Genomic DNA, 17,145 nt, shown 5'->3' on the forward strand with positions numbered 1-17,145 from the left:
CAGATCTGAGCATCGCCAAATGCAGGCCCAGATCTCAACCGCAGGAAAAGATGCTTCTCAGTTAGCCCTTACGTTTGCCAGACAGGAGTGAAGGCCGGGGATGCCAAATACCCCCTATGGCTCCAGAGTGGCTGAACAATCAGGTGTAGGGGGTTCAGGCGGGACTTGCAGGCTGGCCTGCATTCACCTCAGCTCACCAGGACTTATCAATACCAGCCAATCAGCTAAGGCCCCACAGGGCAAATTCAGCCCCAGGCCACCAGCTGTAATTGCTGTCACGTGTAGTGTTGTTGTGTCCTGAGCCAGTCACTACCCTACTCCTGCACAGGATATCTGATAATATAGTGTTTGAAGCCAGTGGTATGGTTGCCCTAAGGCTACCTGGTCCTGAATCTACTATTTCTGATTTGGGCTGTGGTGATTGGACCCTGTTGTGTTTTCTGCACCTCTGCCCTTCCACTCTGGCAGCCCCACCCAGCTTTCCAAAGAGCATCACGGCTATGAATGGCATGACACTCACCTATGTGCTTGAGGCCCCAAGCACCATCCCTAGCACGGAGAGATGGGGATTGGGGAGAGTGGGGAGGGCAAAAAGAGAAAACAGAGACTCAGTGTTCAAAGAGCTCTGACTCTCCTTGCAGTGGACTTCAGGCCAATTAGGATGCTTTGGAGAGTCAGCCATGGCCTGAAAAACAGCCAGCTCTAGCTGAAGTCCTCGGTGCATGGTTGGATTTGTGGCTGGTTGCTATGTTCTTAATAAGAATTGGTCAACCTCTTTCAACACTCAGAAGCTCTTATAGAAACCATAAAAATCTCACTTTCTGGTACCTCTGGGACTATCGAGTGCCCTGGCAGAAATGGCTCTACCGTCTCAGGCTGGCCCAGTAGAGTCAAGCAGAATAGCAGCTGCTCCTTTAGATGGACACGAGGTTCTGGTCACCTTTGTTCCCAAGGGGCCTACTTCTCATCACCATCAAGTCTCCTGCTTAGAGACCATAAGTTTGTAGTCGTCCCTTAGGGAGGGACAGGCTCATGGTCAGTGGGCAAGGCCTCCTCCTCCTCCTAGCACTGTGCCAGAGCATACCAGCCATGGCCAGTTGTCCTTAGTTTCCAGAAGCATTTACTTGGCTCTCTGGTATAGTCCTCCTGGGACCAGGCTCTGTCCCCACTGCAGGAGAGGCTGGCCAACCCTGTAACCCCAGGGAGTAGTGCCTAGGAGTGCCTGGCCTCCTCTACCTGGACTTACATTCTTTGTAGGGAGTTTTATGGGTCTAGAAAACCTAGCTTCATAACCCAGCTCTTTGAGCTGTCTAAACCAGGGGACATTGGTCAATCTTGGGAAGACAGTAGGAGCTGGCTGCCCAGCGTTGCTTGAGGCTCTGATGGGGCTAAAACGGTCTGACTCTCGTGTGGCCTCTCCTAGATAAGAAGTAGGTAACAGGTAGGAAGCATCCACCTGTAAGGGGCTTCTGCTGAGGGTGCCACAAGTCCCCCAGATGTGTTCGTCCCCGTTGAAGAGGCTACTTTACGTTTCTCTCTGGCTCTCTTTTGAGGACCACTGCACTCCTTTCGAGAGCGCCTGGTGAAGAAATGTAAGAGTTGACTCTTCCAGGCATTCAAAAAAAAAAAAATGATTGCACTGAGACCCCTTGAGTCCTGGGCTGTGTATTTCTCCACCTGCTGTGAGGAGTGACCTCATGTCTGTGAAGCTCAGAAGCTGAGAATCCAGTGTCAGGGAGCTGGGGGCTGAGCTCCCTCTATCTACCTGATCCTCCTGCTTCTACCCCCTTCCTTCTAGAAACTTGAGCAATAATAGGATCAAGGAGGTACGGGAGGGTGCGTTTGATGGAGCGGCAGGCGTGCAGGAACTGATGCTGACAGGGAACCAGCTGGAGACCATGCACGGACGCATGTTCCGGGGCCTCAGCGGCCTGAAGACACTGTGAGTACCCAGGCGTGGCTCAGGAGGCAGGGGGATGAGAGCTGGACCATGCAAGCTGAGGACAGGGATCACAGTCAGGCACCGTCCTGACCTATTGATGCCTTCCTCTCTATAGCATCAGACTTTTCCACCTTTAATGCAAAGAAACTGATATGCTAAGCCCCCCTGCGTGCTCACACCTAATCGCACCCCACTCGGAGCCCTTCTAGTGCATGCACATGCATATCCATTTCAAAAACATACTAAGAGGTACACACGGACACTAAGTTAACCATAACTAGTATACCCAGAGACACGTACTGTGCCCATGAACACATCTGAAGGCAAGCACACACACATGTAGTGACCCATACGTGGGACCTCTTCCTCCTGGAAGTACACGTGCACACGCAACCACGCCATCGGCACAAGGGCACATGAATAGCTGTGATTTGGGTTTATGGTCTGTCTTGGTTACTCTTCTATTGCTGTGAGGAGACACCATGACCGAGGCAACTTACAAAAGAAAGTATTTAACTGGGGCTTGCTTTACAGTTTCAGAGACTGAGTCCCTGACTGTCATGGCTGGGTGTGTGGTGGCAGGCAGGTAGGCGTGGTGCTGGAACAGGAGCTGAGAGCTTACATCTGATCCACAAGTGTGAGGCGGAAAGGGAGAGGCAGAGAGAGCCAACTGGAATGGTATCTCCAGTGACACACCTCCTCCCACAAGGCCACACCTCCTAATCCTTCCCAAACAGTTCCACAGCTAGGGACCAAGCAGTCAACTCTATGAGCTTATTGGGGTCATTCTCATTACAACCATCACACAGTGTGTGAAATACATTTGCATTTGTCCCAGTGAGGCCCTGGTCATCACCAGTCAAATCTGAGCAATGACCAGCCAAGCCAGGAAGTGACCAGCCAAGTTAGGAGGTACACGCGCACACACAATCTTTTGAGAGGCAAGAGCACCACCCATGACCCTCTCCCACGCTCTTCCAGGATGTTAAGGAGCAACCTGATCAGCTGCGTAAACAATGACACCTTCGCTGGCCTAAGCTCTGTGAGACTGCTGTCCCTCTATGACAATCGGATCACCACCATCAGCCCTGGAGCCTTCACCACGCTCGTCTCCCTGTCCACCATGTGAGTTCTCCCCTGCACACAGCCACTCCCTCTGGGCCCCTCTTGCAGAATTCTCTGACCTCCCAGCTTCCCGCTGACAGTGGCCAAGGTCACCTGCCCATCTGTCTATTTAATAGGCATTTGTCAGGCTCTCTCTAGTACCAGATACCATCTAAGCACTGAGGCTTACAGACCTGCCTCCCCCTCCCTGGGGCCGGCTGCATAGTGAATTGTCCCCACCATGAGAAAGGCCAGCCAGCACAAGCTTTGTGAGGAAGCAGTAGCGAAGACTAGTTTGTTGAAGAAAATGGGAAATGTATTTCCTATAGTGGCTACGGCCACACGAAAGCCCCATGGTTGGTTGGAACGAGTAAATACGCAAAGCCCAGTAAGGCCACTGTACTGCGTATGCAGGCATATGGGGTAAAACAGGACTGGAAAGGAGGCCAGGGTCAAACCGCATGGCCACGGGGGGCTGCTTTAGTTTCAGAGCACACCAAGAATGCAGAAACTTTGCCGTAGACTCATGCTGTGGACGGCAGCGTGTTTTAAAAGGTGACCCTGACTGCATCGGTGCTTGTCAGAGGCTGAGCTTGAGCCCAGCCTTCTGGACCCATAAAGGGAAAGGGAAAGGGGATCCCCAGCATTAGGAAGTGGTGTCAGAGGACAATGGTTATGATTGTAGGGCTGTGTTTCCCAGGTCCAGACGCTAACATCCTCCCATTGGCCGTAGCAGCTCTGGCTTGTTTCTGCATCTGTGCATCAGTTCTCCCCCAGCACCTCCACAACTACTGCAGGCATCGGCCCTGCAGACAGTGTGTGTGAACTGCACAGCCAGGCCTAAGGACAGAGAGCCCCCAGCCTTTGGTCACTTTACAGTTGCTGGGCCTCAGGTGTCCTCAGCAAGTGCTTACCTGTCCCATTTGCTTTAACCCCAAAATGACAAAACAAGGTAGCAGTTGCAGCTACTTCCCCACCCATTGTCTCCTTCCCACTTGGAATAGAAATAGAGTTCTGGAGTGACTTGGAGACAGACTCTAGTTTCTCCCAGCAGTGTGCCCCTCTGCCCTGCCACCCAGCCCCGCTAACCTCACACTCCCCACCCTCGAACCTCCTGCCCGAGACCTTCATGCTGACATCTCCTAGATTCTTCAGCCTGAGAAGCCCCCTCTCACCCCCTCTCCTCTCCTTCCTTTGCCCATGTGGCCTGTCCCTCCCCTACTCTACCCCTGCCTCAGTGGCATGATGGATGCGTCCCAAGCCTGGGGCTAACACTCAGAGCAACTGCTGCCACCATCATGCCGTTCCCCATCCCATCTGTTCGTCACGCAGCTCTATGGACAGGACAAAGTACCTGTGGTGCACAGGGTGGCTTCTGGATATGCAGAGGCCAGCAGAGATGCCAGCCCAGGTCAGTGGGCAGCTGCTCCCAGGAGTAGAACTAGCCTTGGTACTGAAAACACCGAAAGAAAGTGAAAGACAAGAGTCAGACAAAGGAAAGGTCTCAGACAGCCCCACAAACTGCAGGCATTTCCGGCGGGGAAAGAGGGTGTGTACACTGCTGTGGAGTGTAGGAAAGTCTCCTCAGGGGACTGACCAGCTTTGCCCAAGTGAGGCTGGGTGGACAGAGGAGGCCAAGGCTGGAGGTCCTAATACACCCGTCAGCGTATTAGGATGTATTAGCCACCTCTGTGGCTGCATCCCCTCCCTCTCCCAGGAAGGGATGCCAAGACTCATCACCTCCTAGAGAGAGCAAGCCTGGGCTACAGGAGTAGACCCTAGGCTTTGGGCTAGGGTCAGGGTGGACGATGACCACTCAGAGGCTCTCCCTCCCCCCCCCCCAGAAACCTCTTGTCTAACCCTTTCAACTGCAACTGTCACATGGCCTGGCTCGGCCGGTGGCTGAGGAAACGCCGCATCGTAAGCGGGAACCCCAGATGTCAGAAGCCCTTTTTCCTCAAGGAGATTCCTATCCAAGATGTGGCCATCCAGGACTTCACCTGCGAAGGTAAGTGGGAGTGGATAGGGAAGGCAAGGCAGGCTGCTGAGACCTCTGACTCCACTCCGCCCTCCTGGAACACAGGCTCTGAGGAACTCTGCTCCAAAGGCCTCTGAGGGTCTCCTACTAGCCCCCGTGGCTTGTTCCTCAGACTAAGAAGCAGTGTCTCTTCCTGAAGCTGCTTTACTTTCCTCGGTTCTATATCCATTCTGACTTCATTAAAACAAGATGTTCGTTCATTCAGGACTCCGTCCTCTGTATGAATGCCCCGGTTCACTTGCCTGCCATGTCCACCGTGATTTTGGGGCCACTTAGATGGGCTCCTCTGTACACAGTTTACACACCTGGGCGTGCAAGTCTTCCTGTCTGTGTTACGGTGAAAGTCAGAGGATGTACTTAGGGGAAACAAACCTCAAGAAAATTCCTTTTGACTAAGGGGTATGAACCCACAAATCTGAGGCTTTGGGTCTCAGGACCCCAGAAGGCACATTTGATTGCCTGAACTCAAGCTTATATAGTTCTTTACTTGGTGATTTTTTTGGATTGCCTTAGAACAGATGAATTTGTTTGCAGATTAACTGAAGGACATTGTAATGAGGCCGGTGACATGCTCAACACCTATAGGAATGATATATAGTGACCGGTGGAGAGGAAAGGGTAGAAAGGGTAGGGGAAAGGCCAGGTTCTGCCTCTGTCTGGCGGCTCCTTTCAGAGCCATGTTCCTCATATGATAGACAGGACCCCCCTACCTCCCATATATGACCGTGGGTCTGGGTTAGCAGCTTGACTGGTCTTCATTTCATCTGGAGTGCATTAAGCAGCAGTGTTCCCTCTCAAACTCCCAGGAATGCATCCTTTGTCTCTGGCAATGGAAGAAACCAGTAGCCACCTTTAGTCCTGGCTTGGGCTCACTGCTAGTGCTAGGTAGAGCTGGCCTTTGCTAGAAACAGTCTGGCCCAGTCTAGCTTTGCCTGGCTGCTCTCCCGGTAGGGCTCACCTTCCGGGATGCTCACCCTATCTGGGTCCTCCACAGGCAATGAGGAGAACAGCTGTCAGCTGAGTCCACGCTGCCCCGAGCAGTGTACCTGTGTGGAGACAGTGGTGCGATGCAGCAACAGGGGTCTCCGCACCCTCCCCAAGGGCATGCCAAAGGACGTGACTGAACTGTAAGTACCACCCCAGCCCCTGCAGCCTCACCAACAGGAGCTTTCCCGCTGTACCCTAGCACCTCAAGTAAGGGTGTGGGGACATGCCTGGCTTCCTTAGAACCCAACAGAGCTTGTCTCAGACAGTGGCTGAGAGCTTTGATTGGTGTTAGGAGGCCGGGGTGTTATTAAAGGAGAAGAAGGAGGAACTCCAAACCATCTCCACCCGGTAAGAGAGTCAGGCCTGACTCTACTCTCCCTACAGACACCCCAAAGTACAAGAGGACTGCCATATTTCTTGCACTGTCCAAAAGCGGGTGCTGGACCCTGCCCTTCTAGAGCCTACGAGGCCTCTGTGTGACCCTTGCAATAGCACGGGGTATTGTGAGAGCATCTTTTGATGCATTTTGGAGAACGTGATTTTATAATCTGATTCCATTCCTATTTCAAGCAACCCCGTCAAGCAGGTGATTTGTCAGCACTAAGTCGCACCGGTGTCTAGACCATCGTCCTTGCCCAGGTGCCCCACAGTCGCTCCCCAGAAGCTCCAAGTTAAATGAAATAGATGCCACCTTTGGAGGGCTCACAGTTCTGGATGTAGCACCCTGCCTGGCTCAGGAATAGATAGGCCTAGCTCTCTGTCAGCCGTGGGTGCTCGCCGCCTGGTACAGAAGAACCTCCTAGGCTCGCACTGCCAGCCCGTGCTCTGTCACGCTGCCCTCTCCCGTGCCATCGCTCTCTAGCTCACCATGTGGGGATGAGGTGCCTCCTATGTCAGGCTCGCTGCCAACATGGAGAGATGACCCTTAGTGAAACAAGGCCGCCCAACACTCATGAGGCTGGGGGTGTCTCTGGGGAAAGAAGACGTTTGTTCTGCCATCTCTCAGGCTCATACGGCTTCATGAAAGGTGTGGGATGAGGATGTGAAAGAGAGGCTTACTCGGGTGTGATCGGTACCAGGTTCTGCCTCCCCTCTCTGGGGCGTCCAGAAACCACCATTACCATATTGGAGAAGACAGGGCAAAGTCCAGAACGGACAGGGTTCTCAGTCTGCCTCTCCCTCCGGGGCATCAGACACCACTAGACCAGAGGTGGGAAGCTAAGTCACCATCAGGATCCTGGTCTCTTTGGGAGCCAGGTTGGGGGCACAGGTAAGAGGAAAAAGGCCTTCTCTGAGAGTCTCAGCGTTACAGTGTTACAGCTCTTTTAAGCTAAGGCCTTTTCCTCTTCACTGATCATTAATGAAGCAGCTCTCTAAGACGATCTTAGTTTGTTTTTCCTGGGGGTGGCTTGGAATACATACACTCAACTGGGGATGAGCCAAAGGTTATATCATTTTGGGGGAGGGCATGAGACTGTCCAGGGAGGGAGAAGGTCATTGGCTGAAGCCTAAGGCTACTGAGATACCTCATTTGCATGCAGAAGAATTCCAGGTACTGGGTTATGTGACTGATTGATTGTGACCACCTTGTTGGGGACCTCCCTCTTGGTTACTCCCTTCAGAGGAGGCACAGAAACAAGGAGAGAGTTAGTCCTACTCCTGCCTATCTCGGGATGAGATTCTAATCTCAGTCTTTGAGATTTCCAGGATTTGGATATGCTCAACCTCACCTGGTCCATGCTAATGCCTCTGGCAGCATGGTCCACATGTCCTACAGTACTGAAGGGCCAAGCAGGAGCAGGTCCCTAATGGGGCTGAAGGAGGGGAATAGGCAGAAGCAGCTACACAGGCGGAGACCCTGTTACGGAAACTGAAGAGCCAGATGAGGAACTGACAGTAGGTCAGGGTGTCCCAGCGGCAAGACTCACCCTGCCACTCACACCCACACTGTCACACTTGTATGTCAGAGCTCCCTCATAGACCCTAGGCCCACTCCCTCTGCTGGGACCCCCGGGTATGAATCCTCAGACATAAGTAACAGAATGTGACATGACCCAGATTCCCCCCAGGGAATCTCCATCACGTCCCAGGCCAGTATCTCCTAGCTGGGCTGTGAGCATGCCAGCCTCTTAGACTGCAAGCAGGTCTTAGGTGACACTGTCACTTCTGGCATTCCTGATTCTCAGAGAGGTTGTCATGGGGACTGACAGCCCCAGGGAAGGAAAGGATGTCTGACAGTCACTAAAAGTTCCTGTCAGCATGAGTATGGACTGAAATGGAGCCCCTGGAAGTCTGTGTGAGCGTGTGGTCATCAGTTTCCAGGCATAGAAGCTGCAGGAACTGGCTATGGGTGCCATAAGCAACATGTCAGAATGTAGGAATGCCGTGAAGACAGCTCATGAGTGCTTTTCTCTAAGGTTCAGGACACAGAGACTGAAATAGCGAAAATAATTGGGGCCCTGTGCCTTTAGAGAACCTCTGATTCTCTTCAGTGGAAGAGATGATGTCTTTCCCAGCCAAGCCTGGCTTCTGGTGCACTCCAAGGAGCTCAATCTGGCACTGAACCGTCTAGACCACAGTGGAGGACAGGGGAGGAGGGGGAAGGAGTGTTTAAGGATGTGAGAGCCAGGAGGCCTGGCATACTGTGCTCTGGGGCCACCTTGGAAGTTTTTTATGCTTTTTCAGGACTCTAAGAACATGTGCTTGTCAGAGATACTATTCATGTTTGACAGGACACACTGGAAACTAACACAGCCCATTTTGAAATACCTATTTCTTACTTTACCTAAAAATAATTCTCTATCCACCACATACTTATGTAAGAAGTGGGGTTTTATTTGGGTTTTTTTTTTTGTCTTGTTTTGTTTTTGCAAATCTTTAATGTCTGGTGCCGTGGCAACTCTAGTTTCTGTCCTGCACCCCATGTATTGTGGTAGTTTTCAGGGTGAAGTTAAAGGAGAAAGGCCAGCTTCATATCGACATGTGGTTGGAACAGGAGGGAGCATTTCAGGGTCCCTTCCAATACTGGCAGACCATTGGTCACACACAGGCAGTGGGATCTTCTAAAAGGTAGCTGTCATGGGAACCTGCATTCTTATTTGTGGACTTGCCTCTCCTCTCCTAATCCACACTGGTGTGTCTTAGACTTTGAGTAGTACTGTCCCCCGGCTGGGATCTATAACGTCACCCAGTGGGTACTTAGAACAGCTCGGTGAATTATGCCAGTCTTCCAGGCAGTGATGCCATCCATTCTCCAGTAGATAAAACCCTACGTCACTGACCTGACCACCTATCCGTTTCCCATCAGGAAAGTCTTCAATGAGAGGGAACTATCGAGCCCAGTTCAAGTTCTCAAAAATATTAATACTCATGTGAAAGCTCCAATTCTATTGCTGGCAGCAAACACCATCTGGGCTTCGCCCTGTGTCCACTGCTTTTCTTCATTGTCAGAAATTGTCTGGTAAATCCCCCTGTCTGAGGAAACTTCTGCCAGTCATTCCTTTAAGTAGCAACAGTGTTTCTTCGGGGAATTCCAAAGCAGCTAGTTCAAGGAGCGAGGCAGTAGGGTCTCACTGAGCATGTCACAGGCTGCAGAAATGCGGTGTGTGCACTTTGTTACACAGTTGCTAAAGAATGAGTGCTCAAGGGTCCAGCATTGATACTGTTGATAGCTTTCACTGCCTTGTGGAGGGCAAGTCTTAAGTGCCACCTGCTTTGTTATTTTATGTGCAAATGCACACATAAAGGCTAGCCCAGTTACTTAGGCCCAGAGCTCTGCCTTAAATGCCCCACACCATTGTCCTCTGTTGGTTTCATGCCACCAGGGCAAACGTGAGCTGAGTACAAAAGGGAGAATGTTGGCCATTTGCTTTGAGATTCTATTTTATTGTTAATAATAATAATTGTGTGTGTGTGTGTGTGTGCACGCATGTGCGTGTGTGGTTTGAGGTGCATGTGCATGCAGGTACCCACAAAGATCATGACAAGATGAGGATGTCAGATGCCCTGGAGCTGACAGGCAGCTCAGAGCCACTCAGTGTGAGTGCTGGGAACCAACCTTGGGTCCTCTACAAGAGTAGCATGCTCTCTTAACCACTGAGCCATCTCTCCTGCACTGAAAACAAACAGAAACACTCTGAATAGAAAGAACACTGCCTTAGTTAGGGTTTCTACTGCCTCAGTGAAACACCATGACCAGAAGAAAGTTGAGGGGGGAAAGGGTTTATTTGGCTTACAGTTTCACATCACTGTTTATCATTGAAAGAAGTTGAGGCAAGACCTCAAATAGGGCAGGAACCTGGTGACAGAAGCTGACACAGAGGCAACGAATGGGTGCTGTTTAACGACTTGCAACTTGTGGCTTGTTCAGCCTGCTTTCTTATAGAGCCCAGGACCACAGCCCAGGGATGGCACCGCCCACAACAGGCTGCAGCCTCTCCTGCCCTTCACACCTCCACCCCATGCCAGTCACTAAGAAAATGCCTTACAGACTTGCCTACAACCTAATCTTTTTTTTTTTATTAACTTGAATATTTCTTATATACATTTCGAGTGTTATTCCCTTTCCCAGTTTCCGGGCAAACATGCCCCTTCCCCCCTCCCCTTCCTTATGGGTGTTCCCCTCCCCATCCTCCCCCCATTGCTGCCCTCCCCCCAACAGTCTAGTTCACTGGGGGTTCAGTCTTAGCAGGACCCAGGGCTTCCCCTTCCACTGGTGCTCTTACTAGGATATTCATTGCTACCTATGAGGTCAGAGTCCAGGGTCAGTCCATGTATAGTCTTTAGGTAGTGGCTTAGTCCCTGGAAGCTCTGGTTGCTTGGCATTGTTGTTCATATGGGGTCTTGAGCCCCTTCAAGCTCTTCCAGTTCTTTCTCTGATTCCTTCAACGGGGGTCCTATTCTCAGTTCAGTGGTTTGCTGCTGGCATTCGCCTCTGTATTTGCTGTATTCTGGCTGTGTCTCTCAGGAGTGACCTACAACCTAATTTTATAGAGGCATTCTCTTACTTGAGGTTCCCTCCTGTCTGTTGATTTCGGTTGTTTCAAGTTGACATCAAACTATCCAGTATACCTTGATACAGAGCGAGTCAGAGGGTACCCCAAGCTGACTGCAGGGTTCACCCCAGCTTTGGAGAGGGGCTACCGCTGAGCACTGTAGCACTGAAGAGTCCTAATGTGGACCCAGCCCAGAGAGACCTCTGCAGGTAATATTAGGTGAGGACAATTGCCAGTGCTCTCAGGAGCCTGAGACTGAAGAGAATTCATCCTTGGCTCTACTCAATACTGGGTCAGCACTGCCTAGCAAGAGGTGAGGACCGAGAAGAGAGCAGGATTCTCCTTTGCTTGTTCACGCATTCACTCAGGAGACGCTGCCATCGGACTTGGAGTAGAACAATCAGGGTCTCGGTCTTATTCCTGCCCTTGGACACTTAGAACAGAGAGAACTCAGTGTGAAAACCAACCGATGGCCAAGTCACCTTTCCCAGGAACATTAAAGAAGACCCTCCTGGGTCTTCAAGCACCTGGATCCCTAGGGAGCAGGTAGCCTGAGCGAGAAGGTGCATGTGCAGGGAGCTTGAGAGGGTCATGTGTAGGCGGAGGCCAGAGGAAGGTGGACTCTCCATACATAGGGACACACAGGAGCCAAACAGGCACTGTAATCAGCAGCATGGTTTGATGCCACTCTCTTCACAGGAAAGCATGCTGGAAGCAAAAGAGGAAGTGAAATCTCTTTTGACAGATATATATATATATATATATATATATATATATATATATATATATATATATATATATCTCAACCCCAAGTATTATACATATATATACATACATACACACACACACACACACACACAACACACACACATATGTATAACTGTGTGGGTATAATACACACATATATATGAATATATATGTATTTGAATATATTTTCAAAAATTGTTCAGCTCTAGTGTGCTAAGACACTACTCTAAAATCCATCCATCAGGACCCTCATAATTCTTCATTTATCATAAGCTCCACTTTATAGCATTGTAAATACAAGCTCAGAGAGGTGAAGTGCCTTGCCTGAGGTTACACAGCTATTAAATAACCAGAGTAACAGCTGAGCTGCCCCCACTTCACCCAGGCCTCTGGTGGAAAGCCTGGCCTTGAGTAGGTCTCCTGGAAGGTAGCTGTCCTCTCCACCCTGCCATTCAGCAGGTCCTGTAATTCTTTGTGAGAGCCCATCTGCTCTGCCAAGCTTGAAATGGGGGCAGAAAGCTAGGAGTGTTCTGTGCAAAGAGATCGGTGTGGATTTTCATGCAAGGCAGGTGAGTTCTCAGGAGTGAGGGCTGAAAGAGTGCATTTAAATTCAGGTCAAGGCCAAGGTTGACCTGCTGGAAAAGCTGCAGCAGTTCTGAGGCCAGGGAGCAGAGGGCAAGCTGCTGAATGGTCCCTCCGGACCCCACTGCAGCTCTAGGCAGCTTTAGAGCTGAGCGTGTTCACCAAGGGCTTCCCACAGAGACGGCATCCTTCGCCAGTGCATCTGCATTTCTGAGGCAGAGCCTTTTGATTCTGTGTCTTCCTAGTCATGGTGCCAGGGCACAGGGACACCCTGTACCGAAAGCAGTCCCCGCTCGCTCGGTCGTGCCAGGCACAGCTCCCTTGGGAGAGTTCCGGGATTCTTACAGCCCAGGTGATCTTTCCTGAGTCTAGCTGTTGCCAGGCAGTGTGTGGGAAGGCTGCAGTGAGGGTCCTGACACGACTCCACAGACAGACTCACACAGATGCCACCAGGGACTGAAACACGACGCAATGCCCAGAGTCCTGGAGACTCGTGATGTCATCTGTGGGTGAGGGAGCTGAAGTGTGGGAGGCAGACTGGAGCTAAGGACTTGAGGACTCAGGTCAGGGAAGGAAACTAGACAAGGAGTCAGAGGCAGGACCAGTGCAGGCCAAGACCTGGCCCCCCTCTTTTGTTCATTCGGGGAAAGACAGGGCCAGTGTAGTTGCAACCTGCGGTCATCAGAAGGTCAGATATGAGACCTAGAGAGGGATGCGAGGCCCTTGTAGTTTCCTGTCTGGACTTGGCTAGGTTGCGGTACCAATTATCACAGTGAAATAAATAACTTGGTGTAGATGTTTCTGTGAATGTATTTTATAGGTACCGTTAGCAGTCAGGAGAGATTGCAAGCGATGGAGAGTATGGCAGCAGACAGGGGACAAAAAGCAGGTGGTTCACTTTGCAGAGTGAGACAGGAAGCCTTTCTAATGAGCAAGCACTGGGCCACCCAGTTCCTTCACCCCTGCTAAATGCAAAGACTGACTCAGAGGCAACATCCAGAGCCCATCACAGAGACTGTCTGAGAAACTCAGTGATCCCTCTCCTTTCTCTGGGTTAAACAGCTCGGTTTACCCTTGGTTACCATGGTTAGCCTGGGTGACTCCAGCTTCTGTGAAATGTGGCAGAGCCCTCTGTGGTTTCACGTGTGCTGCCGAGGGTTTTCCAGATTCACCTGTGTACACAGAGGTCGTGCGAATAGATGGTAATGGGGAGGCTGGAGTGTGGGGTGAGGCACTTGGCTCAGGAGAGCAGATTGAACATGAAGCAGAGTCCTCCAGCCACTCTGCATTCCCGAGCACCTTCCCTCCAAACCAGCTTTGGGTCTCTTCAGGAGCATGCCCCTTCTTTCCTGGCTACCTCATTCACCAGCATAGACAGTGTCTAGCACATAGGAGCTGCTAAATAAATACTTATGCACACATGGATGGGTGAATGAGTGAATGCCCGATTCCTTGGCCTGAGGCCACAACCTAAGTGTGTACACAGCTGAATTTCAGCCCCTGAATAAATCTTCCTGAGGGCAGAAATGGGATTTGGTGGTAGTGATGGGGTGTGTGTGTGTGTGTGTGTGTGTGTGTGTGTGTGTGTGTGTGTAGCCTAGGACAGCTCAGCATTTAACAGGTTCGCAAGAAAGGACCACATGAGGACACTACCCTGTATGCCATGGCAGCTTGAGGCTCTCTGAGTCCTGCCCATATCTCTGCCATGAGCCCCCTTGGGGCTGGGCACAGAGAATTGCCAGGTCTCAGGGAAGATAATATACATTCCAACTTGTCTGCCATTGCCAGGGTTGCCCATGCTCTCTCTTAACCCTTTCCTGCCTAATTTGGTCACTTTGTGGTAGGTCTTGGATACCCCAGCTGCGTGTTCACAGCTCTTATCCCAAATCAGGTTTCTTAGCGGATTAGACATGAAGATTTTTCTAGTCCTACCCCAGACTTTCCGGATCAGAATCAGCTTCAAGTGACCCCAGGCCATTTACTTGTCTGTTAAAGCTTGAGAAACACTGAGCTAGCAGAACAGAGACCTCACAGAAGTAAAGGCTGGCCCCAGGCAGACGGGTGCCAATGACAGGATACTCACTGTAAATGCTGTGCGGAAGGAAACTAACCCCAAGCAATGATCTTGACAGTTAGCACAACAAATCTTCACTGTGTCCTGAGCAGTGGGAAGCCTAGGGGAAAGGACTTGGGGTTGGAGTTAGTGAACTCGCCTGTGGCCCCTGCTGAGGGCAGGCACGGTGCTGTCTTTTTAACTCAAGACTATGTGGTTACACTGAGGCTGCTTTCCTCTGTGAAACTTGAGTCTGCAGAATTTGCCTCATCCTAGCTGAGCAGGTCTCTGCAGGAGCCTGTGGTCTGGGCATGACACTGTTTATCCAAGAACTCCTCTCTATTAGGGACCCACATTCTGCGGCTTGGCCCCTACTGTCATGTGTCTCCTGTGACACAGACATGCCCCCTCTTTCCTTATTTTCAAATAAGATATCAGAGATCCTCGGTGTTGAATTGCAGTTTGTTTGTTTTTTTAAGATTTATTATATTTATATGAGTACACTGACACCCTAGAAGAGGGCATCAGATCCCATTACAGATGATTGTGAGCCACCATGTGGTTCCTGGGAATTGAACTCAGGACCTCTGGAAGTGCAATCAGTGTTCTTAACCTCTGAGCCATCTCTCCAGCCCTGCAGTTCTTTTTTTTTTTTTTTTCAAATGTTTCGTCCTATATTAATTATGCACAGCAATCGCTTTCATTTCATTTTGACCTTTTCATGCATAGTACAGTCTGATCATATTCACACACACCCCCTTAGCCTCCCTTGTCCCCCTTCCACACCACTGGCTTCTTTCCTCTTTCTGACTAACTCCACACTACTTTTCATCCCCCGTATTTATGGCCCCGTGAGTTTCGTTAGGATTGCTCACAGGAGCGTGACCAGTCTTGTTTACAGCTGACCTGACCAGTGGAGATGTAGCATGCACTGGCATGGCCGAGGAAGGCCATTGCCCTCAGTAGCCTGCATAGCACCTTATGGGACAGTGACGGTTAGCCAACAGGGAGGGTGGGAGTTTCCAGGGCAGCTCCTGCTCCATTTCTCTGTGTCCTGCAAACAGGATGTGTAGCTTCTTCAGAAATAGGGACTTCCCATTCAATTCTGGTAGGCAGTGAACAGCGGTGATATTTGTGCCTAGTGTCCAACGGCCCTTAGGGACCTCCTTGCAAAACAGCTCTTACAGCAGTGTCTTATATAGGGCACTGGGATTTTTCATTCCATAACCTGTGGCTTCTGGGAGCAGCTATATCTACCCACACATGGTACCTCCATTTAAGCTCTCATATTTAATATAATGTTTGACTGGCTTACAGGTATCAGATTTCCTTATGGCCTTTCCATGCATCGTTAGTGTAGACTGAAAACCCTATGTTTTCCTTCCCCTATCCCCCTGCCTCCCATCCCCATTTAAACCTTTCCTGTACACACACACACACACACACACACACACACACACACACACACACACTGTGCCGCACGTGTTCTATTCCTTTCCCTTACCTTAGAGAGTCTTTTCCTTCCTCTCTCCCATTTTCCCCTCTCTAGGTTCCTAAGCTCCACACACATTCTTTCCCACATCAATGCACATATATAAAAATTAGAAGCTGGGGTCTCCACGCAAGAGAGAACACCCACTACTCGTCTTTCCGGACCTAGGCTTCCGCAACCCCATTTAATGTTTCCAGTTGCGTCCATTTCCCTGCATGTTTCGTAATTTCATTTTACGGCTGAATAACGTTCCGTGCGTGCATGTGCCACATTCCCGTTATCTGTTCTTTGGTCGATGGATGTCCAGGCTGAGTCCACTTCTTCACTGTTGTAAAGGGAGCAGCGATGAATGTGGAGGGGCAAATGTCTCCGTGGTAGGATGGGGGTAATCTTCCGGGCACACACGGAGGAGAGCAATAGCTGTGTTGGATGGAAGTTGTGGTTTTAATTTTTAGAGAAAGCCCCAGTCAGTTGTCCATAGTGGCTACACCACTTATGTTCCCACTGACGGTGAGCTCGCCTTTCCACGTACCCTGGATAGCATTTGTTTTCATTTCTTTCCTCCTTAATAGCCATTCTGACTGGGGTGAGATGGAATTTCAAAGTTTAATTTACGTATCCCTGATGGCTGGGGATGTTGAACGCATTTTAAAATATTTATCGGCCGTTCAGATTTCTTCTTTTGAGAATTCTCCGTTAAGTTCCTTGGCCTAATTTTTCACTGAGTTTTTATTTATTTATTTTTGTTTAGGGGTTTTTTTTAATTGTTGTTTTTAGTTCTTTGAATGTTTCAGATACTAATCAGCTGTCAGGTGTATCCAAGGCAAAGAGTTTTCTCCCGTTCTACAGGCTGTCTCCTGTATGAACTGGGTTTGGTGGGGTGGGGGTTGTTTGCATACGGAAGGTTTTTAATTTCACGAGGTTGTGTTTGTCAATGGTTAACCTTACTTTCTGAGTGACTGGAGTCAGGGGAAGAAGATCCTTAACTGTGCCTAGGGCTTTAGCCCCTAACAGCTTCAGTTTCCAGTCTTACACTAATGCCTTCATCCACAGAGTCGATCTTTGTGCTGTCTTAGAAAAGGAGCCAGCTGAATTCCTCTGCTTTGATAGCCACTTTTTCTAACACCGTCATTAGGAAGGCTGTCTTTTCTTCAGGGTGTGGTTGGTTCGTTGGTTGGTTGATTGGTTAGTTGGTTGATTGATTGG

General features: G+C 50.2%; 1 protein-coding gene across 1 annotated transcript in view; it reads left to right on the forward strand.

Moving 5' to 3' along the window:
* The window catches only part of Slit3 (slit guidance ligand 3), a 584,776-nt gene that overhangs the window by 505,590 nt on the left and 62,041 nt on the right, over positions 1-17,145 (forward strand). The window contains 4 exon segments of the mRNA NM_031321.1: positions 1,799-1,942; positions 2,924-3,067; positions 4,891-5,054; positions 6,079-6,211. Of these exon segments, the coding sequence (NP_112611.1) occupies positions 1,799-1,942; positions 2,924-3,067; positions 4,891-5,054; positions 6,079-6,211 (585 nt within the window).

Source organism: Rattus norvegicus, chromosome 10 (genome assembly GCF_036323735.1).
Source record: "Rattus norvegicus strain BN/NHsdMcwi chromosome 10, GRCr8, whole genome shotgun sequence".
Lineage (NCBI taxonomy): Eukaryota > Metazoa > Chordata > Mammalia > Rodentia > Muridae > Rattus > Rattus norvegicus.